The sequence below is a fragment of the Hibiscus syriacus genome, unplaced genomic scaffold, assembly GCF_006381635.1.
Source record: "Hibiscus syriacus cultivar Baekdansim isolate YM2019G1 unplaced genomic scaffold, ASM638163v2 tig00010533_pilon, whole genome shotgun sequence".
NCBI lineage: Eukaryota > Viridiplantae > Streptophyta > Magnoliopsida > Malvales > Malvaceae > Hibiscus > Hibiscus syriacus.
Window position 1 is genome coordinate 2,221,327 of NW_024062223.1, and position 22,373 is coordinate 2,243,699.

Consider the following 22,373-nt stretch of genomic DNA (forward strand, 5'->3'; position numbering starts at 1 on the left):
AAAATAAAAATATAATTGAAACTATATATTTATATATATATTAAAATTACCGGGTCAGGTCGGGTATCCGATTATAAAAAAATTTGACCCAGACCTGGCTAGCTACCCGAGAAAAATCACTGGTCAAGTACCCGATCCAACTACTCGAGAAAAATCGCAGCCCGGATACCCGACCCGGTTCAATAATTTTTAAGAGAATTATCTGATTTTTTTATGTTTGGATCGACGAGTCGATGAGTTGGATCAACCGAGTCGATGAGTTGGGTCAACCGAGTCTGATATTTTGAACACCCCTAATCACCATGCTTCAATTTTTAGTAATATAATCACATTAAATGTTTAAGTGGTTTCAATATAGTCACTTGTTGTTAAAACAAATGGTATAACTGATGTAGTTGCTACTGACTAACGACAAGTTAGAGATTTATATCATCTAAACCATATAATGGTTATATTGAAATTACTTAAATAGTTATGTGATCATATTGTTAAAATTGGAAGTATGGTAGTCATATTGACACGAACTCCATAGTAAGTGATCATTTGAATAGTTTACTCTAAATTTTAAATGGTATATTATTTATATTATTAAACTTTTATCATAATATTGAATCTTAATTTTAGTTATTCATTAGATCGCTAAAATAAAAACAAAGACATTAATAAAATGATATCGTTTTAGTACAAATATTGATGCCTAAAACGTTAATTTTTCTATTGAGCTTTTTAATATTTTTGTTTTCTACACTATACATTTTTGGCCGTCGTTGATAATCATCGGTCGTCTTCCGCAATAAGATCAATATTAAAACGTTTATATTTCACACGTATTTCTTTTCTTAGGATTTATTTTCCAAGAAACTAACTTAAAATCAACGAAATTAAACAAAAAAATCTATCATTTTTAAGAATTTAAAGATTTTTTTAGATTTGAGGGATTTTGGATATTTGTTCGCAAATTCGAACAGTGAGAAGCATTATCAGAATATTAGGACGTCAAGCTATTAAATGAATTTTCGAATTTTCGTGACTTTAAATAGATTTGGTGAAAAATCAATCTTAAGTTAAAAAATAGGAGAAAGAAGAGCGAAACGAAAAAATTAAAATTTTAAACATTAAAGTAAAACAAAACTGATAAATTATGTATTAAATACGTAATTTACTCTAGATTTAATTGACGATCAAATTGATAAGGATTATGTCAAACGATAATAATTAAATGGAGATGAGTACAAAATTACCGAGTTTTCTGATACCTTAAGAAAATTTCAGAGATTTGAAACTTTTCATATAAAAGAGTGACAGCAAATACATATTAGAGAACAATTTACGGCGGAAGTTTGAGGAAGATTTTAGAATTGTCAACAGGACGAAGATTGAGGAACACATCGACACGATGGAACAATGCAACAACTCCGATGGCGAACACAATCACCAAAACAACATATGTGCTTGAAAGACACCCTTTCTTACAAGACAAACACCAACCACCATACGTTTTACATGTTCAATGATATACTATGCAGCATCAACACCCATGGATTGCACAAACCCATCAACCCTTTTCCTCATCTCTTCCGGATTCGCACCGACGAACTTGTCGACCACCGCATCTTCCCTCATCAACAAAAACGTCGGCATGGCCTTTATCTCCATCCTCTTTGCCACCTCCTAAAGTATATATCCAAGTCATGTTCATGGTAAATACCAAACAAGTAACCATCAACAAAATTGACAGAGAAGAGGATAAGATTGTTACCTTAACATCATCGACATCGACAGAGAGGAACAGAACATGTTGGAAAGTTGAGGCCAGTTCTTCGAAAAAAGGGTTCATGGCCACCGAAGGCATACACCATGAAGCAGTGAAGTGTACAACAATCTGAAGCAACCAAAGCAGGATTGAAAAAGGATCAAAATAACACTGGTAAAAGGTTTCTTAGAATGAAAATTGAAGAGCTTACGGGGCAGCCTTGATTTGTAGCTTGGTTGAAATAGAAATCCCAGGATTGAACAGAGTCAATGTTCACAACTCTAGATTTGTCGTGCTGATCATGTTGTGCCTCCTCCATCTCTTTCATCCTTGGACTAATCCTGTTTAATGTTTTCTTTTTTGCTTGAAACAACAGGGATGTTGCTTTGAAGTGCACATCTGTTTTAAATTCTTTTTAATGTTGGAAAGGCCCACATCTTTGAACCTTATCTTGAACAAAATTGATAGAAGAATCTGGAACGAAATGACAAAACAAAACTTTGGAATTACTCTATACTACTATATCTTTTTATTGATTTCCTTTTTTTCACAATCTTGATAATTTTGACATAAAATAATATCGAGTCTTTAAATTTATTATTTTATCTAATAATTTTCTTTCAAAAGAAAAGAAAATCCCGATTTGAAGAGTCCACATGTCAGAACACGAACCAGATCACCATGAAACGCAATCCAACGTGTCTAATGCCAAGAATCGTCCACTCCCATATGTCTAAGATCAATTGGTTAAGACAACATCCAATTATCCAAAGTGGAAAAATTGCAGATAAGGCGTCTCAAACCCAAATCTACACTTAGCTCCTTCAGATTGGGAAAAATAAAAACTTGGGTTGTGGTGATGGCACGAGCAATGGCATCGATGATTGGTTTCAGTGGCTCTTCACAGGCTGTTCTGGAAGGCAGCCTCCATCAACTCAGTGGCCAAACCCGCTTGAACATTGCTAGCAACAACCGAGTGGCTGTGGGTAGGCCTGGTTTCACTGTCAGAGCCCATCAGGCACCGGCTGAACCAGAGACCGGACGCAGAACCATGCTGGGTCTTGTTGCTGCTGGTATAGTCACTGGTTCCTTTGTTCAAGCTGTGCTTGCCGATGCAAGAAGCATCAAGGTTGGCCCGCCTCCCCCACCCTCTGGTGGCTTGCGTAAGTCATTGATTCTCTTCAATTTGTACAGATTATAAGCATGTTCAAATTCAGTAATTTGATGAACAAATCAGAATTTTGGCAGCTGGAACTCTGAACTCGGATGAGCCAAGAGACCTTGATCTGTCATACAAAAACAGGTTCTTCCTCCAACCACTTACTCCAGCTCAGGCTGCACAGAGAGCAAAGGAGTCAGCCAAGGACATTGTGGGTGTCAAGAGTTTGATTGACAAAAAAGCCTGGCCTTATGTCATGAATGATCTCCGCCTCAAGGCGGGGTATCTCCGTTATGACCTCAACACTGTCATTGATTCCAAGCCCAAAGATGAGAAGAAATCTCTCAAGGAACTTACAAAGAAGCTCTTCAATACCATTGACAATGTAAGTTTCAAAGTTTTTCCTTCTGGTATGCTAAACTATCATGTATTTCTGATGTGGAACTTTATTTTTCCTTACAGCTTGATCATGCAGCCAAGATAAAGAGCACCCCTGAAGCAGAGAAGTATTATGCTGAGACTGTATCTAGTTTGAACGAAGTTCTCGCCAAGCTTGGCTAAGAGAATGGTGAATTGTATTTTGATGTAAGATAACCTTGTTCATCGTTTCTAGAGACACTTTCATTCCTATGCTATCTGAAGGGAACCTCTATCTATTAACGAAATTAAAATCTCTATTGTTTATTTGTTGAAGCACATTCAGGTCACTGTCAACTCGAATAAAAGATCTTAGCTTTATGAGTAAACCAGCCATCATTCATCATCTCATCAGTTAATAGGCACAGGAGAAGAACCCCCAAGTATCACTCAAATTCAAGTAACTCAAAATACGGAAAGGGCTAATGCTATTTTCCAGTTTCTCCGATTTGATAATTGATATTGAGATTGCACAGATGAAAAGAAGAGTGATCACAAAACAGAGCTAATATAAAATACCAACTGCATAACAGAGATTGTTATCAAAGTTTCAGTTTCAAGATTTAATTCAATTCATAACTTTGAGGTTTGATACCGAAAACTAAAGGTTATAGCAGATGATAAATGAGAGAACATAAAGTATATATCGAAAATTTAATCAATGATAGGAAAAACAGATCAATATCATCTCCACCACTACCATATAAATAGTTCTGACTGCAAGTGGTAAAAAACTACTTGCTTTTAGATACTCGTTCAGATTCAATTAACTAAAATGATAAAACAAAATAGCATTGGTAAAACCTGCCACTACTCTGCGGGCATATTCAGCTTATAACGACAGTATCTATTTGATTCCGCAAGTTTCACGAGTTCCTTTGCATCTTCAATCTTGGAGGCTTCAACCAAGGCATCCACCACTCGCTGCAACAATGCAGCACCAACCATTTTTTTCCTATCAAGAATCTCCTTGAACAGCTCAATGGCAAAACTCAAATCACCCTTCTCACAAACGAATGGGACCAATACCGAAAATGTCAGCTTATCCGGTGCACAGTCATTTTTCCCTATTTGACTAAACCACTCTTTAGCTTCTTCCAATTTTCCCTCATTAACGAACCCTCTAATCATATCATTGAAAGTAAACACATCAAGTTTAACTCCTTTACTCCTCATTTCTTCAACCAAGTTAACTGCCTCTTTCATTCTCTTTTCGGCAGCAAATCCGAGCAACTTCGCATTATAACTCCTAATATCAGGCTCCACATTTTTCTCCAACATTTTACCCCATATGTTCTCCCCATCATCACACCTTCCGTTCTTGAAAAAATAATATAAAAGCACGTTAAAAGTAATCACATCCGGCTGCACACCCTTCTTCTCCATCTCATCGAGCATCAATCTAGCAGAATCCAAAGTACCCATCTCACAAAAAGCCTTAATAACCGTATTATAAGAAATCAAATCCGGCTCAATTGACAACTTCTCCGGCAACTCCTTGAAAAACACATCAACCTTATCAAACTTTTTGGCATTCACGCAAGCTCCCATAAGAGCATTGAAAGACAACAACCCTCTATTCGGCATTTCATCGAACACCTTGTAAGCTTGCTCAAACATGCCTGATCTCCCATACAGACGGATTAATCTAGCTGCGAAGCCTTCTTTAGAAATGTCTTGGTATTTCTTTTGATCTTCGAGGATTTCTTCGATCCATTGGAAGCGTCCAGCTGAAGCAAGGCGGCGAACAATATTTTCATAGATGCCGCTTCGTGCGCGGAAGCGACTGTACTCACAGGATTTTTTGAATTTTTCAACGAGACGCTTGAGGTCTCGTTCTTTGTAGAGTTCAGCAGCGGCTTTTCGAACGTTGTCCGTCTGTGGCGTTGGCGTTGTGGAGAAGGTGCGGTGGATGAAGCGAGTTAAAGATGACATTTTTAGGGGTTTAAGGTCGCCACTCGCTAGTAACTGCAGTAGGGCCTTAGTGTGAGGGTTAAAGGCTTAAAGCGCGATACTTGATATGTTTTAGAGGATAAATTATTTGTTTGGTTATTATCATCTAATTATTTTTCTAAAATTATACTTAATATTATTTGTCTTTTATTTTAACTAATTTTTTTACATGTACCATCTTTGGCTACAAGAACTAATTCAACCATGAATGTTCCTCTTGATACTCCATCTGCCTTGACACAAGTTGTCCCTCGTAATGCCTTTCGTAATTGAACATCGGATGCTCGTAAACACCTCCGTAGCTCCATCGTTCTCCGTAAGGATACGGATTACCGAAAAGATAATCCGCCGTTTCCTCCTCCCACGGACAGTTTTCGTCGCTCCATTTACCGCAAACACCATGAGGGCCATAACGGTTTCGATAATAATCGTCCTCTCTCTTTGCACGAGCCAAGCAGGGCCAGTGACCAAACAAACTTTCACAAAGGTCCATTGCTTCTAAGCCATACCCTGGAGGAATTTGAGATACCCTCGTTTCATGTTCACTACCATTAGATTGAACATCAGGGTAATCTTCCTTACTTTCTCCAGCTCGGTTCAACTCGATAGGCTCGACGTTTGAACCTACATTAACATCTTCCGTGCTGCTCTTAGTTTGCTGCTCCTGATCTTCGACTGTTGTTGCTGCTTTGCTTTCGTTGCTAGGTTCGACTCTTTCGCATCCGGTGACTCGATGGACACGTGGGAAAGTTTGTTCGAGGTTTGATCATTCGGATCCTGCGGTGATGAACGTGGATAACATATTTTCTCGGAAGGGGGCAGGGGTTTGCCATATGTTGCAACAGGATCATATCCACCGCCGTAAGGCGTCGGATCGTACTCATCGAATGCAGGCTCGTTGAACTCCGAGACGGAGTATGATACGATAAACCGAGTCTTTATCGTACCATAATCGTCACCGGAAGGGTTTAGGGCATACTCAACATAGTTAGGCTCAGTGAAAGAGTAGGCAACATTCGAGCGAACGATTTCGGGTTCACAAGCAACATAACATGGAGCTGAATCGTATCGGAAAGAATTGTAATCGTTTTATGCATAGGTAGAATGATCTCCCAAGGGTTGTGATGAAACATAATCATGATAAGGAGTTTGATAATACTCACCAAAATTAGCTTCATAATAGGTGGAGCTGCAGTAGGCCATTAGAGGTTCATGATCTGGGTAATTCGCAGGGAGCAAATTCAGAGGCAGAGCAAGAGAAAAATTGGGGCTTTCTTTCTTGCAAATTGATGCAGTTGCCGACTATGTATATATGGAGATGTCATTATTATATCTACCACATAGCCTTTATCTGAATGGAGAGATAAAGTTCATATACTCATTGAATGAGTGAAGATAAAGTTCATAGTTCATAAGAAAGTGTCATTATTATAGTTTGATTTGATTTATGTTTATGTTCATGTTAATAAATATATATGACGTGTATCACATGTGCTTTAAAAATATTGTATAATTTATTTTTAAAATTTTATTTTATCCAATTTGATCCTCATATCTCTTTCCATTTGCTGAAGTTGAGAAATGTCAAAATCAAAAGCATTATTTTGTTCTGAGTAACTTTGAAAGTGTTTTCTAAAAAGTTGCGCAAGGGAGCTGATCTAATTTAAGATTAAAAAACGATAGAACAAAATAAATTTATAAACTTTTTCTTAACGATTTTAGATTATGTATCTTCTTCGTAATATTTTCGATTGCAAACAATAAAAAATATTACAAAAAATGTTATTTCTTCATAATATTTTTGATTCAGTTGAAAATATTAAAAAATTAACATTTTAAATTATGTTTAATAGAAGATATTAATATAATATTTTCAGAGACATTCATTCTTTATTATTTTTTAATCTTAAATTAAATTATTGTACTACAGAACTTCCCAACATTATTAATAAAGAACAACGCCTAACTCTTGAGCGAATATAACTAGACTTTGCAGAAAAAATAATCCCAACAAATTTGAGTGTAAAAGGTTTTTTATCATCTACAAATTTGAAAAAATACCCTTCAAACGGTCTACATAGGATTATCTCGCATCCTACAAAACACATATAAGGATCTCACGTTTTACGGAGCAAAAGATTCGCCCGATCTGGAAACACTTTTCAAATAACCCAATTTAATATTCGGATAAAACACTTTGCCGTAATGCCTAACACGAAGTCTATGAAAAATTGAATTTATTGTGGGTAGTATTCAATAAATCTCGCGTTCTACAGATCACGAGGTATATGCATTTTTAGCCCACATTGAAAGCATTTATAGGCATGTTCGAGGGGTATCTTCGGGTAGTTAATCTAATTTTTTTTGTAATTTATAAGATTAAAGGCATAGTATTGAAATTTATCTTTAAGTTGAGGTCAATATCGACACATACGAGATATTATAAGCAGGTTAAAAACCGCGTTGAAAAATGTTGTAAAGCTTGTTTTGTGCATGAAGAAAAAACTAAAATGGCTTGATAGACATATTTGAGGGATTTTTTTCGGGTAGTTAATCTGAATTTTTTTGTAATTTATAATATTAGAGGCGTAGTATTATAACTTATCTTTCAATTGAGGGTAATATCGACAATTATCTTTAATATATGCAGAAATATCAACAATATTTAGATCACAGTTAAAATTTTTTAGTTGATATTTATATATTTCCTAAATTATCGATTCAATAGTCTTTTAAAAGTAAAATTTCACTTCCCCTCTCATTATCGTAAAATTCTTTTAACCGCAAACGAATTCCCCTCACAAGGACATTGCTTATACTGTGCAACGCGATTAACGCTGAAAGCGATATCCGATTTTGTGTGACTAAGATAAAGCAACGACTCAACGGTGCTTCAATAAAACAATACATTAGATAATGGTTGCCTAACATCACGAGTCAACTTTGGAGACACTACCATCGGAGTAGCTGTTGGCTTTGCCCCTAACATGCCCATACGTTGAAGAGGTTCACGAACAAACTGTCTTTGACGTAAAACAAGTTGACCAGCATCTCGTTGAACTTCAATACCCAAGAAGTAACTGAGTTCACCAAGATCTTTAAGGGAAAATTGTTGGCCCATCGACTGAACAACCTCGTCTATAGCTTATTTAGATTTTCCAGTGACAATGATGTCATCTACGTAAACGAGAACGAACGTACGAGCTCCACAAGTCAGCTGAACAAACAACGATGCATCAACGGAAGTCCCATGAAATCCTAGACTCATCAAGAACTGCCTCAGTCTAGAGTACCACATGCGATGTGCTTGACGCAATCCATATAACGCATTCCTTAAACGACACACAAGACGCGATTCATCATTAGCTACATGTTCAAACCCTGGCAGTTGAGCCATGAACACTACCTCACTGAGATCCCCATTAAGAAATGCATTATTTACGTCGACCTGACGTAAGCTCCATCCACGAGCAACAACTAACGAAAGAATAACTTTTACTGTGGTTGTCTTAGAAACTGTCCTTAAAATCATAATCAGGAATCTGAGAAAACACTCGCGCGACAAGTCGAGCCTTGTACCTTGCAACTAAGCCATCTGCATAGCGTTTCACTTTAAACAACCACTTACACCCAAAAGTCGTGCGACCTGTTGGTAGTGGTTCTAGCACCATTTTTGACAAGCGCATCATATTCGGCAAACACAGCTTCCTTCCGCAGTGGACTTTGAAGAGAATGAGTAACCCAGTATGGCTCATCATCAACCAACGTCTTTTGAGCAAGAAAGGTTCTCTGCTTGAAAATTCTTCGTTTACTATATGAGTGATCATCGGATGCTCAGCTGGAGGCCCATCCTCGTGCCTATCCTTAGGAACAGGGATTTAAATAGCGTTCGCGGTAGCGTTTTCGGTCACATCGCGTTTATCGCGGTTGCGGACATAACGGATATTATCGTAGTCATTGCGGGTGTCGCGGTCGTGAATTATTTTGAATTTCGCACAACTTATCATAAAACATAATAATTATAATTATAAGGAGTCATTTTAATGATTTTTAGAATGTTTTCTAAGCTAAAATGACATATATATATAATATAGTTTAACCATATAGAAGACTTTAAAATTCTGGTAATAGGATAATATAATTAATTCATGATAACATTGTGAACACATTATTATTTAAATTACTGAAATTATGATTAAATTAAACAAAAATTAAAGTTTACATTCTAAACTATAGATTAAATTATAAATTTAACTTACTTAAAAAAAAGGCCCCAAAATGTTGTTTTAAGCCTAATAAACCTTAAAATATTTTAATCCTAAACTCTATCCCCTCCCCCACACGTTCTCTCCTTTCTTCCTCCTCTCTTCTCTCAACAGTCAAAACACTCAACACTCAATAAGCATGTATCAAAAAGAGATAAAAAAAACTCCAAAACCATAGCTTGTTCTAGCCTAAATCCAGAGCATGAATGTTTCTCTTTTTCTTCAACAATCTTAAGCTTTGACGAAGATTCATTTCTCCGATTATAGTAAATTCCACTCCGGCGAGACCCACAAAACAAGTTCGTTCTTCCCTTTTACTTTTTCATTTTCTTTTTCCTTTTGAATCTCAACATGCATGTATAAAAAACGTGAACTTGAAAAGAAAGAAAAAAAGGTTTGGTGACGATGAACACAAAAAAATCATATTTCCTTATCGGCGCAATCGTCCGTTTCCCGTTAAATTACGGGCGCAATCGACCGCGATCGGGGTGAATCCGTGACCCACCGCAAAACTCATGAATAGCAGTTTCGAACGGTGACGCGACCGCAATATCGTGGCCGCTATAACGTTTTCGGAAATCTATTTGATACCCTGCTTAGGAACTTCCAAAGTATTGACAGAACTATTGTGACTAGTCCCAGATAAAAATAGAGCAGGTGAAGCACCCGAAGCAACACCATCCAACTGATTCAACGCACCTACCGCCAAAACCAGAAGTCAAACTAGTATTACTTGTAATCTGACTTTCATCCACAATAGGTGTCAAAGCCGGCAAACCAGCATTAGGCAAAACCTAAGGTGTGCTTTCCTGCACCATAGCAGGACGAGAATGATTTTGCACAACCACACCACTTGAAGCACTATAGACACGACTTGCACCATGAACCAAATAAACTGAGGTCTCATTAACCTATGAACCTTCTGACTCACATTAGTTTTAGGCACTAGAACAACGAAAGGAACTACATGTTCATCAAAGATGACATACCGCGAGACATAAACTCTCCTATCTGGAGCTAAACACTGATACCCATCATGCTGGCTACTATGCCCAAGAAACACCGAGGGTTGCAACCTATAGGCTAGCTTATGAGGCTGAAACACACGCAAATGAGGGAAGCAACTACATCCAAATACACAAAGATGATCATATGACAGACGCTTCCCAAACAACCGCTAAAACGGAGAAGCACCTTGGTGGGTAATCCATAGTACTAAATTGCGGCCACAATGTAACATAATGCCGCATCGTAACGTTTTTTTAAGGTTACCACAACGCAATATCGGCGCAATGTAATAAGAGAACCACATCACGATTGTTACGGTAAAAAACGTTGCGTAAAGCCGCAACACGCTATAAATTACGCCGCAACAAACTTTAAATTATGTAAAATACAAAATTACATAGATGAATTTAATTCGTAAAACTGGATATAAATATATATCATTAATAATATCGTAATAATTATGTTCAAAATTAGTTACTTAAATTTTAATTAATTAAATTATTTATTAACGTTATTTTATAAATTTAAATTGAATTTTTATCATATTTAAAATTGACGTGATTAATTTTAAATTAAATTTTTATATTAACATTAAGTATCATAATTATATGTTTATTTATTATTATATAACTTTTGTATAAGAGAGGAATTCACTCTATAATACTATAATATTATATGTATTTTATCTATTTACTAGGAAACTATAAAATTTTATCTAATATATTTACTATAAAATTTTATCATACAACATGTTTCTTACCAATGATGCATCTTATGATGCACATAATGTGATGTCTTCTTCACAAAGAATAGGAAGGAATCAAAACCAAGACAATGACAAATATGAAAATGCTTTAGATCCGTCACGTCATTCATTTTGATGGTGAACTGTAAGTTATAAAATTTTTATATTTGTAGTTATGATTTTTTTTTCTTTCTAAGTTATGTAAAATGAACATTTTGATGTTACAATATAAAAAATTTGATATGATTTTAGTGATATTGTTTATATGTTATTCATTAACATTATAATTGTTATTATCTATTATCTATTATCCAGTATGATAACACTTCTATGGTTTATATTTGTTTTTAATAAATTTTTATATATGAAATTAAATTTTTATTTTCAAAATAAAATATTAAAAGAATATGTTAATATTAGTATATTAAAAGATAATTGTAAAATGAATAAATATAATATTTTAGATGTATTGTGATTTTTGAGGAAGATATCACACCTGCGACAGTCGCAACACGTTACGTAACGCCCGCAGCATCCTAATTTGATCCTATGGGGGTAATCTGTTGATTAAATGCACAAGAGTAACCATATCATATGACCAGTACTTAAACGGTAAAGACGCACGAGTCAACAGTCAAGGCCATTTCAACAATATGACGGTGCTTTCACTCCACATCGAAGCAGAATTGCTGATAACGAACGAAATTGCTCTGAACAGCTAAGATCTCCTTCTCAAATTACGTTCGAACTAGCTATAGAAATAGCTGAAAAGCATGCACAGCTTGACCTTTATTCTTCAGCAAATAAAGCCAAGTATGCTTTGAGCAGACATCTACAAAGGAAAACGTAGTAATAAAATCCATTAGAAACTATAGGCGTAGGACCCCATAAGTCAGTATAAACTGACTGAAATGGTTGTATATAAACCGATGATGAAGCAACACATGGAAGCTTATGATATTTACCCATCTGACATGGAACATAAACAGGGAGCTCAGTTTTATTAACACATGTAACAAGCTAACATTACTTCCACTACACACTTGAAAAACAACTTCACGAGATGGATAACCCAATCGGTCATGCCACAAAACAAACATATTAACACTACTACGAGCTAAATTAGCTTCAGCTGCGCGAAACCCATCATCAAATGTATGCATCCCATCAACTTCTTGCCCCTATGCAAAATGCTCCAGACTCCTCATCTCGAACCACACAATGACTGGCGTGAAACTCTAGGAACACCTTGTTATCCCTAGCAAGCTTTGAAACCGAGATTAAATTTTTAGTCATAGAAGGCACGTGTAACAAATCACTCAAGAGTAAAGGACGAGAAACAATAGACAAAGTTGCGTGAACAATTTGTTTAATAGAAAAACTGTAACCATTTCCTACAGTCAACTTACTAGCACCTGCATAATCAACACCGTCCGTAAACTTGTTTTAATCAGCAGTAACGTGATGAGAGGCTTTCGAATCAACAATCTAGGACGGTGTATTCACAGCTGCCACATCAGCACAGGGATTTAATGATTCACGTTCATTTGCTACGGAAGCACGAGTGCTCGATTTCCTTGTGTTAAACTATATCTGGTTAGGTGGTTAGATGCAAGTGGTTAAGGGGTAATTAGTTAATCAGTTAATCAGTTGTGACAGATTCTGTAGTAGCTAGACTACCTCTCGTGAGTCTTTAAATAGTTACACATGCAATGTAATTCAACACAACTATGCTATACAAATTTACACTTTTCTTCTGTATTTCTTAACTAGTTAACATGGTATCATTGGCCATCAGTTCTTGAAACGATTTCGATGTACGTTTTTTTTCTTTCTTTCTTCTTCCTTACTTCTTAGGTTCCGGTTTCTTTGATCTTTCTAGTTTGATCATGGTTCAATTCGCTTCGATGTCAGAAATAGCTGAGGATGAGCAGTTTACAGATGCTAGCTCGCACACTTTTGCTAATAAAAGAATCAACGTGTGTTTAACAGATTCGAACTATCTTTTATGGAAACAACAAGTGATACTCACGATCCGAGGGCTTGGACTTGAAGGTTTTCTCGATGAATCCATGGTGGTTCCGGTGAAGTTGGTTTTTAACGATGCTGGTGAGCAGACTATCAACCCAACTTATTTACGATATGTCAAACAAGATAGCTCTTTGGCTTCTTGGCTTCTTTCAACTGTCAGTACCAACATTCTACCCCAGTTGATTGGTGCAGAATCCACAGCAGCAGTCTAGAATGTTATTACCAAGTTGTACTCCAAGCTTTCTACTACAAAGATTATGGCCTTGCGTTGTCTTCTTAGGTCAATGAAGAAATTCTCTCAATCTATGAGAGATTACACCATGTCTATTAAAGGAATATGTGATCTTTTAGCCACATGTGGTAGTCCTATTTCGGATATTGACCATATAACTACCATTCTTAATGGTCTACCTATTGAATATGAGCCATTGTTGCTGCTATCACTGCAAGCAGAGAACCGTTTGCCCTGGACAACGTGGTATTGGTTCTTATTGATGCTAAGTCACGTCTTGATGATTCATCTCGTTTTTCAATATGGGTAAACTTCACACGTTATGGCACCAATCAGATCTCTGATGGTCAGTATTACAAGAATTGTGGGGTTTCTAAACCTAACAATACTACTGGTAACAAATACAAGGGGAGGCCCAAGCAGCAGTGTCAACTCTGTGGGAAGATAGGTCACCTTGTTGACAGGTGATAGCATAGGTTTGACCAAAATTTTAAGTACTTTCTTGACATAGAGGTGTATAGATCAGATAGTGGTTTGTTTCTATGTCAAAAGAAATTTGTCACTGAGTTGCTGCAAAAGAATCAAATGCTTGATGTGAATTCGGCTTCTACTCCCATGGCAACTAGAACTAAGCTTAGCAAGAGTGATGGGAAAATGTTAAGCAATCCACAACAATATTGAAGTGTAGTCGGGGCACTGCATTATAATTTTCATACTAGACCATACATCTCGTTTGCAGTTAACAAAGCTGCACAATTTTTGCAAGAGCCCACCGAGGTTCAGATTCTGATTGGGGTGGAGATGTTGATGATAGAAGATCAATATATGGGTATTGTGTTTACAATGGGAATCATCTGCTGGCATGAAGTTCGAAAAACCTGTTGGGGAAAACGGGTTATTTCCCACACGAACGTAGTTTTAAAATTGACCTAAAATGTCAAGATTAAAACCACCAAAGGTTACACAGCGGATAAACCTGTCAAACTATTGAATATTGAAACACAATGGAAAAGAACCAAATAAAAACAATAAAGGAGAGAATACACCAAATTTACGAGGTTCGACGAGAATATCGTCTACTCCTCGGGCACCACACCGGATGATAACTTCACTATATCGCCAATATTACAACAAATGGAATTCTTTAGAATTCCCAAAGTGGGAGAATGAAGAATACAAGAGGAAGATAGAACTTGTTTTTGGGATGATTTCTAATGGAAATACTTAGGCCTACTTATAGTTGAGTTTTAAGAACAATATGTTCAAAGTTTGGCCACCTACTAAAGAATTTTCCAATGTATACAAGTTAGCCACCAAATATGAAATTCACATGTTCAAAGTTTGGCCACCAACCAAGATGAAATTTCCAATAAGTTGGCCACCAACCAAGATGAAATTTCCAACTTGTCAACTTAATTTCTAGACAAATCTAACAAATCTCCACCTTGGCTTGAAATTACCAAGCTACTCAACTTCTTCAACTCCCCAAATTGTAGTGCCTCTAATTGCGCTCACAAGCGCCACACACCCGAAGGTGTTCATACTTTCAGGTGTTAATCAAGTTCAAACAATGATTGAACTTGATTACTGTTACCACCTTGGTCATCATATTTGCAGGATTTTCTGATGTCGCAATTTTCTGAAGTAGAATCTTTCCTTCTTCAAAGATCTCCCGCACAAAGTGATACCTCACATCGATATGCTTAGTCCTTGAATGGTAGACTTGATTTTTCGCTAAGTGAATAGCACTCTGACTGTCACAATATAGACTAATGTGACTTTGAATAACTCCCAAGTCTTTCATCAACCCGTTAAGCCAAATTGCTTCCTTTACAGCCTCTGAAACTGCCATGTATTTGCTCTGTAGTAGTCAAGGCCACCGTAGATTGCAATGTAGACTTCCAACTTACTGGGTTTTAGCAAGATAAACAAATACCCAGTAGTTGACGACACTTATCCAAATCACCGGCATAATCGGAATCAACATATCCAACCACACACTAACCAAGTGCTTCTCATGTTCAAAAAACCAACATCCACGGTTTGTTGGAGATACCGTAGAATCCATTTCACAGCTTGCCAATGTCCTTCTCCAGGATCATGCATGTACCTGCTCACAACTCCAACTGCTTGTGAAATGTCAGGACGCGTACACACCATTGTATACATCAAGCTCCCAATTGTATTAGCATATGGAACTTTTTCCATGTACACTCGTTCTTCGTTAGTTTTAGGAGATAATTGAGAACTAAGTTTCAAATGAGAAGTCAATGGGATACTTACATGTTTGGTATTTTCATTCATGCCAAAACATTGTAATACCTTTCTCAGATAATGCTTCTGTGTTAAACAAAGCTTCCCTCTCTGTCTATCTCTGCTTATCTCCATACCAAGAATCTTCTTGGCCTCACCTAGATCTTTCATCTCAAACTCTGATTCAACTGAGCCTTTAATTTGTTTATCTCCTTTTGACTCTTCGAAGCGATCAACATATCGTCAACGTACAAGAGAAGATAAATGAAAGATCCATCTTTGAGCTTTTGCAAATACACACAATGATCATATTTGGTTCTAGTATACTTTTGCCTCCTCATAAAGCTATCAAATCGCTTGTACCACTGCCTCAGAGATTGCTTCAATCCATATAGCGATTTGTTCAGCTTACAAACCCATTTCTCACAACCACCATCCTTGTTCCTTCTGGTTGAGTCATATAGATCTCCTCTTCTAAATCACCGTGCAAGAAAGCCGTCTTTACATCAAGTTGAGCTAGCTCCAAATTCAACTGTGCTACCAAGGCCAACAATATTCTAATGGATGAATGCTTCACAATAGGGGAAAATACTTCATTGTAGTCGATTCCCTCCTTTTGAGCGTAGCCTTTAGCTACCAACCGTGCCTTGTAGCGAACATCTTTCTTGTTATGAGATCCATCTTTCTTTACAAATACCCACTTACATCCAATGGCTCTTTTACCTTTCGGTAATTGTGCCAGTTTCCAAGTGTTGTTCTTCTGGAGAGATTGCATTTCTTCATCCATGGCACTTTTCCACTTATCACTTTCCAAGTTTTGTATTGCTTCTTGGTAAGTGATAGGGATATCATCATCAACAACTGGAAGAACATAGGCCACCATGTCAAAAAATCGAGCAGGTCTACGAATTTCTCTCCTTGGCCTTGTAACTGCAAGTGGTTCTGGTGTCTCTAATGGTTCTTGGGTTTGAACCTCTTCATCTTCTTATTCTTCTATTGGAGTTGAAGAATCAACTGCATCAACTTCTGGGATCATCGTCTGCTGAAACTCCACCTGTTTTGGAGTATGCTCCACCTGCTGCGGAGTACTACTTGTCTGGACAGCTTCACTTGTTACCTTCTTTACTAGGGCAGATTCATCAAAGGTAACATCTCTGCTACAAATTATCTTCTTGGTGTCTAAACACCAAAGGCGGAATCCCTTCACTCCATGGGTGATTCCCATAAAGGGAGCCTTCTTTGCTCTCGGATTAAGCTTGGATTCCTTCACATGATAATAAACAGTGGATCCAAATACATGTAAGGAATCATAATCAGTAGCAGGTTTTCCAGACCATACCTCCAATGGTGTTTTTCCTCCTATCACTGATGACGGCAGACGATTGATGAGATGGCCAGCATATGTCATAGCCTCAACCCAAAATGCCTTGCTTAACCCAGCATTAGACAACATACATCGAACTTTCTCCAATAGTGTTCGATTCATACGCTTTGCCACCCCATTCTGTTGTGGTGTATGTCTAACAGTGAAGTGTCGAACAATACCATACTCATGGCAAACGTCAAAGAATGGTTCACTTTTATATTCCCCTCCATTATCCGTCCTAAGATGTTTGATCTTTCTACCAGTCTAGTTCTCGATCATATTTTTCCATTTCAGGAAAATTTGAAGCACTTCATCTTTAGACTTCATCGGATACACCCAAACTCTTCTGGAAAAGTCATCTACAAAAGTTACAAAATAATGGTTTCCTCCCAAAGATGATGTCTTTGAAGGACCCCATACATCTGAGTGAATATAATCTACAATACCTTTTGTATTATGTATAGTGGTGCCAAACTTCACTCTCTTCTGCTTTCCCAGAACACAATGCTCGCAAAAGTTCAATTTGCAAGCCTTTGCACCTTTCAACAATCCTTTCTTTGCCAGAATTTGCAAGGATTTCTCTCCAGCATGTCCCAACCGCATATGCCACAACTGGGTTGCGTCCAAATCATCACCTCCGGAAGCTGCTGCAACTGCTCCAATAATTGTACTACCTTGGTAGTAATACAAATTATTTTTCCTGATGCCCTTCATCATCACAAGTGCACCATATTTGACTTTTAAAACTCCATCTCTCATAGTGACTACTGAGCCTTTGGATTCCAAGGCTCCCAACGAGATGAGATTTTTCTTCAAACTGGGCACGTATCGGACATCCGTCAGAACTCTGGTTGATCCATCTTGATTCTTCAATCGAATTGAACCTATCCCAATAGTTTTACAGGCATTGTCATTGCCCATATAAACAACTCCTGCATTTAGTTCCACTAAATCGGAGAACCACTCCCGATTAGGGGACATATGATAGGTGCAACCCGAATCTAATATCCACTCATCGGAATGGAATGTTGTTGATGAAGCAACCAATGATATGTCAGAGTCATGTGCATCATGCACTGCAACACATGCATCTGGAGCAGCTTTTCCTTTCTTCTTCAGCTTCGGACAATATTTCTTCCAATGGCCTTTCTCATGACAAAAGGCACATTCATCTTTTCCCAGTCTGGACTTCGACTTTGATATCCCTCTCCACTTTGGCTTTTAACTTTTCGAGCGACCTCTTGCCACCATGGCCGCCGCTGCTTCGTACTTGCTCTCCTTCTTGGTTTTCTTATTGAGTTCATAACTATACAAAGCAACAGTTACATCTTTAAGGGTAACATTATCCTTACCATAAAGTAACGTTGTCTCAAGGTGCTCAAATTCATCTGGAAGAGATGACAACAACATCAAAGCCAAATCTTCATCTTTGAAGGTTTCATCCATGCCCAATAAGTCTTCCATTAGCTCATTGAACGCAGTGATGTGTTCATTCATACTGGTGCCTGGTTGATAATCAAATCTGAACAATCTTTTCTTCATGTGGAGACGATTCTGAGAGCTTTTCTTCAGGATTTTTTCCTCCAAAGCTTTCCACATCTTACTTGCAGAAGTCTCGTTCTTGTATCCATACTTCTGCTCCCTGGAAAGACAAGATAGAATCGTGTTGCACGCCAAACGATTATTGATCCCCATTCTTTCTCCTCCATATATTCAGGCTTTTCTTCCTCAATGGCGATGTCTAGACCTTGTTGGAATAAAGCGTCTAACACCTCGCCTTGCCACATACCAAAATGACCGGATCCATCGAACAACTCCACCGAGAAATTTGCATTTGGCATCACCCTCCTCACCGGTCCAGATGAAGAGCTTGATGTCTCAACTGATCCATATTTTAGCATTTTAATTCTAACGAACAATATTAAATATCACGAACTGTATCTTTTCAGCAACGGAACCACCAGGATAACCTCAACCGAAGCTCTGATGCCAATTGTTGGGGAAAACGGGTTATTTCCCACACGAACGTAGTTTTAAAATTGACCTAAAATGTCAAGATTAAAACCACCAAAGGTTGCACAGCGGATAAACCTGTCAAACTATTGAATATTGAAACACAATGGAAAAGAACCGAATAAAAACAATAAAGGAGACAACACACCAAATTTACGAGGTTCGACGAGAATATCGTCTACTCCTCGAGCACCACACCGGATGATAACTTCACTATATCGCCAATATTACAACAAATGGAATTCTTTAGAATTCCCAAAGTGGGAGAATGAAGAATACAAGAGGAAGAGAGAACTTGTTTTTGGGATGATTTCTAATGGAAATACTTAGGCCTATTTATAGTTGAGTTTTAAGAACAATATGTTCAAAGTTTGGCCACCTACCAAAGAATTTTCCAATGTGTACAAGTTAGCCACCAAATATAAAATTCACATGTTCAAAGTTTGGCCACCAACCAAGATGAAATTTCCAATAAGTTGGCCACCAACCAAGATGAAATTTCTAACTTGTCAACTTAATTTCTAGACAAATCTAACAAAAACAACGTGCAATATCTAGATCCACTACAAAAGCCGAGTACAAGAGTCTTGCTGATGCTACATTTGAGATTGTATGGGTAAAGGATGTGGTACACGAAATGAAGATTGCATTGTCTGAAGAGTCTAAGGTTTGGTGTGATAACATCAGCGCGGTTGTTATGGCTGCAAACCTTATTTTGCATGCAAAGAGCAAGCATATCGAGCTAGACTTACACTTTGTGCGAGAAAAGGTTGTAGCACATGAAGTTCAGGTCAACTATGTTTTAACTAACAACCAAGTTGCAAATATTTTAACAAAACCACTTCCTTTGACCAAGTTCGAGTTGTTCAGAAGTAATTTGTGTGTTTTTGAACTTAAAGAAGTTTGTAAGAAGCAAGGTGAATGTTAAACTATATCTGGTTAGGTGGTTATATGCAAGTGGTTAAGGAGTAGTTAGTTAATCAGTTGTAACAGATTCTGTAGTAGCTAGACTACCTCTCGTGAGTCTTTAAATAGCTACCCATGCTATGTAATTCAACACAACTATGATATACAAATTTACACATTTCTTCTGTATTTACCCTGTACATGAACAATGATTAGACGAATAACATACGTCGCAACATGAGCCTTCTCCTTCCTTGAACTATGAACATCTGATTCATCAACACCAGCAAACGTATTATCGAAGCGATACCAACACCGACTGACCAAATGCCCATTCTTACCATACAATTGGCACTAGTTCTGACCACGCCCACGCCCTCGGCCACCACAATAGGAAATAGATCGCCCCATCTTGACCTGAGATTGTTGAGGAACTTGGGTAGAACCAGTAGTCTTGACCTGTGCAACATTAGCAGAAATAGTAAGATTATCTAAACACAGATAATTCTTCTGCTGAGTTTTCGCATCAAGTAGAACGAAAACAACACCCTTGAGAGCCAACGTGTCTCTACTAGCAGATAGAACCATCACAATCGGTCGATATTCAGCAGTCAATCTGCTTAGAATCGTAGCAATATGCACAGGCTCGGGAATTGGACTACCTGAATATGCCAACGCATCACAGATCTCCTGTACCTGAGATATATACTCACGCATCCCTAGCTCTCATTGACCAATGGCTTTGAGCTGGTAATGGAGATTCTAACCGTCGTAGCACTCTTGCAGACAAAGATTTGGTTGACCAGCGTCCACACCTAAGCAACAGCATCGGTACCCACCAAATGTGGCAATAACAACGGACTAATCGTGGACAATAGCCATGAAGCAAGTGCGCTGTCCTAAGCCACAAATAGCTCATATTCTTCATTCTCAACCTCTGATCCATCATCACCAGCAACCATCAGAGGTGGAGGAGCAACGACACTCTTCAACAGCTTTTGGAGCCGATGACTGCGAACCGCCAGCAACACCTCTTACTTCCACAACAAAAAATTCTGATCATCCAAAACAATATTCACATGTTTATTTGTGAATACCTTTTCCGCCATTACCAAGTCAACACCGACCACCACGCCACCGGAGGAAGCAGAACCAAGCGGTGCCATCAGCACAAGCACCCATCGAACCTTCACACCACCACCGGAGGAAGAAGAACGTAGTTCTTGTTCAAGCAGAAAAGCTGTACAAGAAATGATCAGCAAATAGGTACTTATAGCACACAAGGCTATTTCCTAGCTTAACATCTCATTTACACGTCAATAACAAACCTATAGCAAACTCACACCTCGCACACTAATAACATCAATTGCACCTAAATTATTCATGCTTTAACACTTTCTCATACTATATATATATTGATACCTTTTGACATTGAAAGTTTATATTCACGATATTTATGATACTCAAACTCGAATCTTTAAAATATAACAATAATTCATTTACTATATAAATCACTTAATTAGTGCTAAGAAAACAAATTCCTATCACCTTTTATGAGTATTTTTTTCACCACATTATATATTGGTTTGACCGACTGGTCCCATGTTTGTGTTTTCACGAGCGCCTGCACCGTGGGCTCACGTCGACCATTGTTTTATTATCATGCATAAGCATGATGTCAAAATCGCTTACTCCCCCTTTCCCAATTCTTTCTATAGGGCTCTCCATTGATTAGTAATTTAGTTATTTTAACAATTGCGTTAATCACATTAGAGTTTTTCAAAAATGTTAAATTTGTTCCTAAACTTGAATATATTTTAGGGTAAATTATGGGTTCCTTCTTATTTAGCCTCGTCGTACCTCAAAATTACCCTCCAAAATCTCCATACTGAGAAGCATACTAATCATACATATTTTTGAGACATGGTCCATAAATTTAAGGTTTATCCAAAGATTTTCTTTTCAGTGTTATATTCAACCAAATATCAACCGTACGATTAAACAAAGATTTGGACCAAGACATAGACGTGGCAGTAAGATGAAACATCATCTTTATCATCATATTCTCACATCACATCCCTTTATTCAGAAGGAACAAGGAATCATTTTTAAAACAATTAAAAAATTATTGAAAAAGTAGGAAAATGATAAATTGATAAAACTAAAAAATGCCTTCTGCCATTTTTCCAAATGTCAACCCAATTTCTGTAATTTCCTTTAATCCGTACACTTGAACCGTTTCATATATAAATTAAGCATCGTTCAACTCTTC

General features: G+C 37.4%; 4 protein-coding genes across 5 annotated transcripts; 1 reads left to right on the forward strand and 3 right to left on the reverse strand.

Moving 5' to 3' along the window:
* Positions 1-1,355: 1,355 nt before the first annotated feature.
* On the reverse strand, positions 1,356-13,054 carry LOC120204247 (thioredoxin-like protein CXXS1). Of its 2 annotated transcripts, XM_039204365.1 has the most exons (4): positions 13,050-13,054; positions 1,965-2,074; positions 1,760-1,882; positions 1,356-1,671 (listed from the first exon to the last, which is right to left on the reverse strand). In XM_039204365.1, exons 2-4 carry the CDS (start codon positions 2,070-2,072, stop codon positions 1,519-1,521), a joined length of 384 nt encoding a protein of 127 aa, XP_039060296.1. In that variant the 5' UTR covers positions 2,073-2,074; positions 13,050-13,054; the 3' UTR covers positions 1,356-1,518. The 2 variants fall into 2 exon arrangements, with proteins under 2 accessions (XP_039060296.1, XP_039060295.1); XM_039204364.1 differs by lacking the exon at positions 13,050-13,054 and having other exon boundaries at positions 1,965-2,129.
* Positions 2,519-3,577, forward strand: LOC120204243 (oxygen-evolving enhancer protein 3, chloroplastic-like). Its single transcript, XM_039204359.1, has 3 exons — positions 2,519-2,916; positions 3,002-3,297; positions 3,375-3,577. The coding sequence occupies exons 1-3, from the start codon at positions 2,613-2,615 to the stop codon at positions 3,471-3,473; spliced, it is 699 nt and encodes a 232-aa protein (XP_039060290.1). The 5' UTR covers positions 2,519-2,612; the 3' UTR covers positions 3,474-3,577.
* On the reverse strand, positions 4,064-5,297 carry LOC120204239 (pentatricopeptide repeat-containing protein At1g55890, mitochondrial-like). The gene has a single exon (XM_039204356.1). It carries the CDS (start codon positions 5,262-5,264, stop codon positions 4,140-4,142), a length of 1,125 nt encoding a protein of 374 aa, XP_039060287.1. The 5' UTR covers positions 5,265-5,297; the 3' UTR covers positions 4,064-4,139.
* LOC120204050 lies at positions 5,456-8,403 on the reverse strand. Its single transcript, XM_039204142.1, has 4 exons — positions 8,191-8,403; positions 6,446-6,584; positions 5,911-6,340; positions 5,456-5,863 (listed from the first exon to the last, which is right to left on the reverse strand). The coding sequence occupies exons 1-4, from the start codon at positions 8,401-8,403 to the stop codon at positions 5,476-5,478; spliced, it is 1,170 nt and encodes a 389-aa protein (XP_039060073.1). The 3' UTR covers positions 5,456-5,475.
* Positions 13,055-22,373: the final 9,319 nt, after the last annotated feature.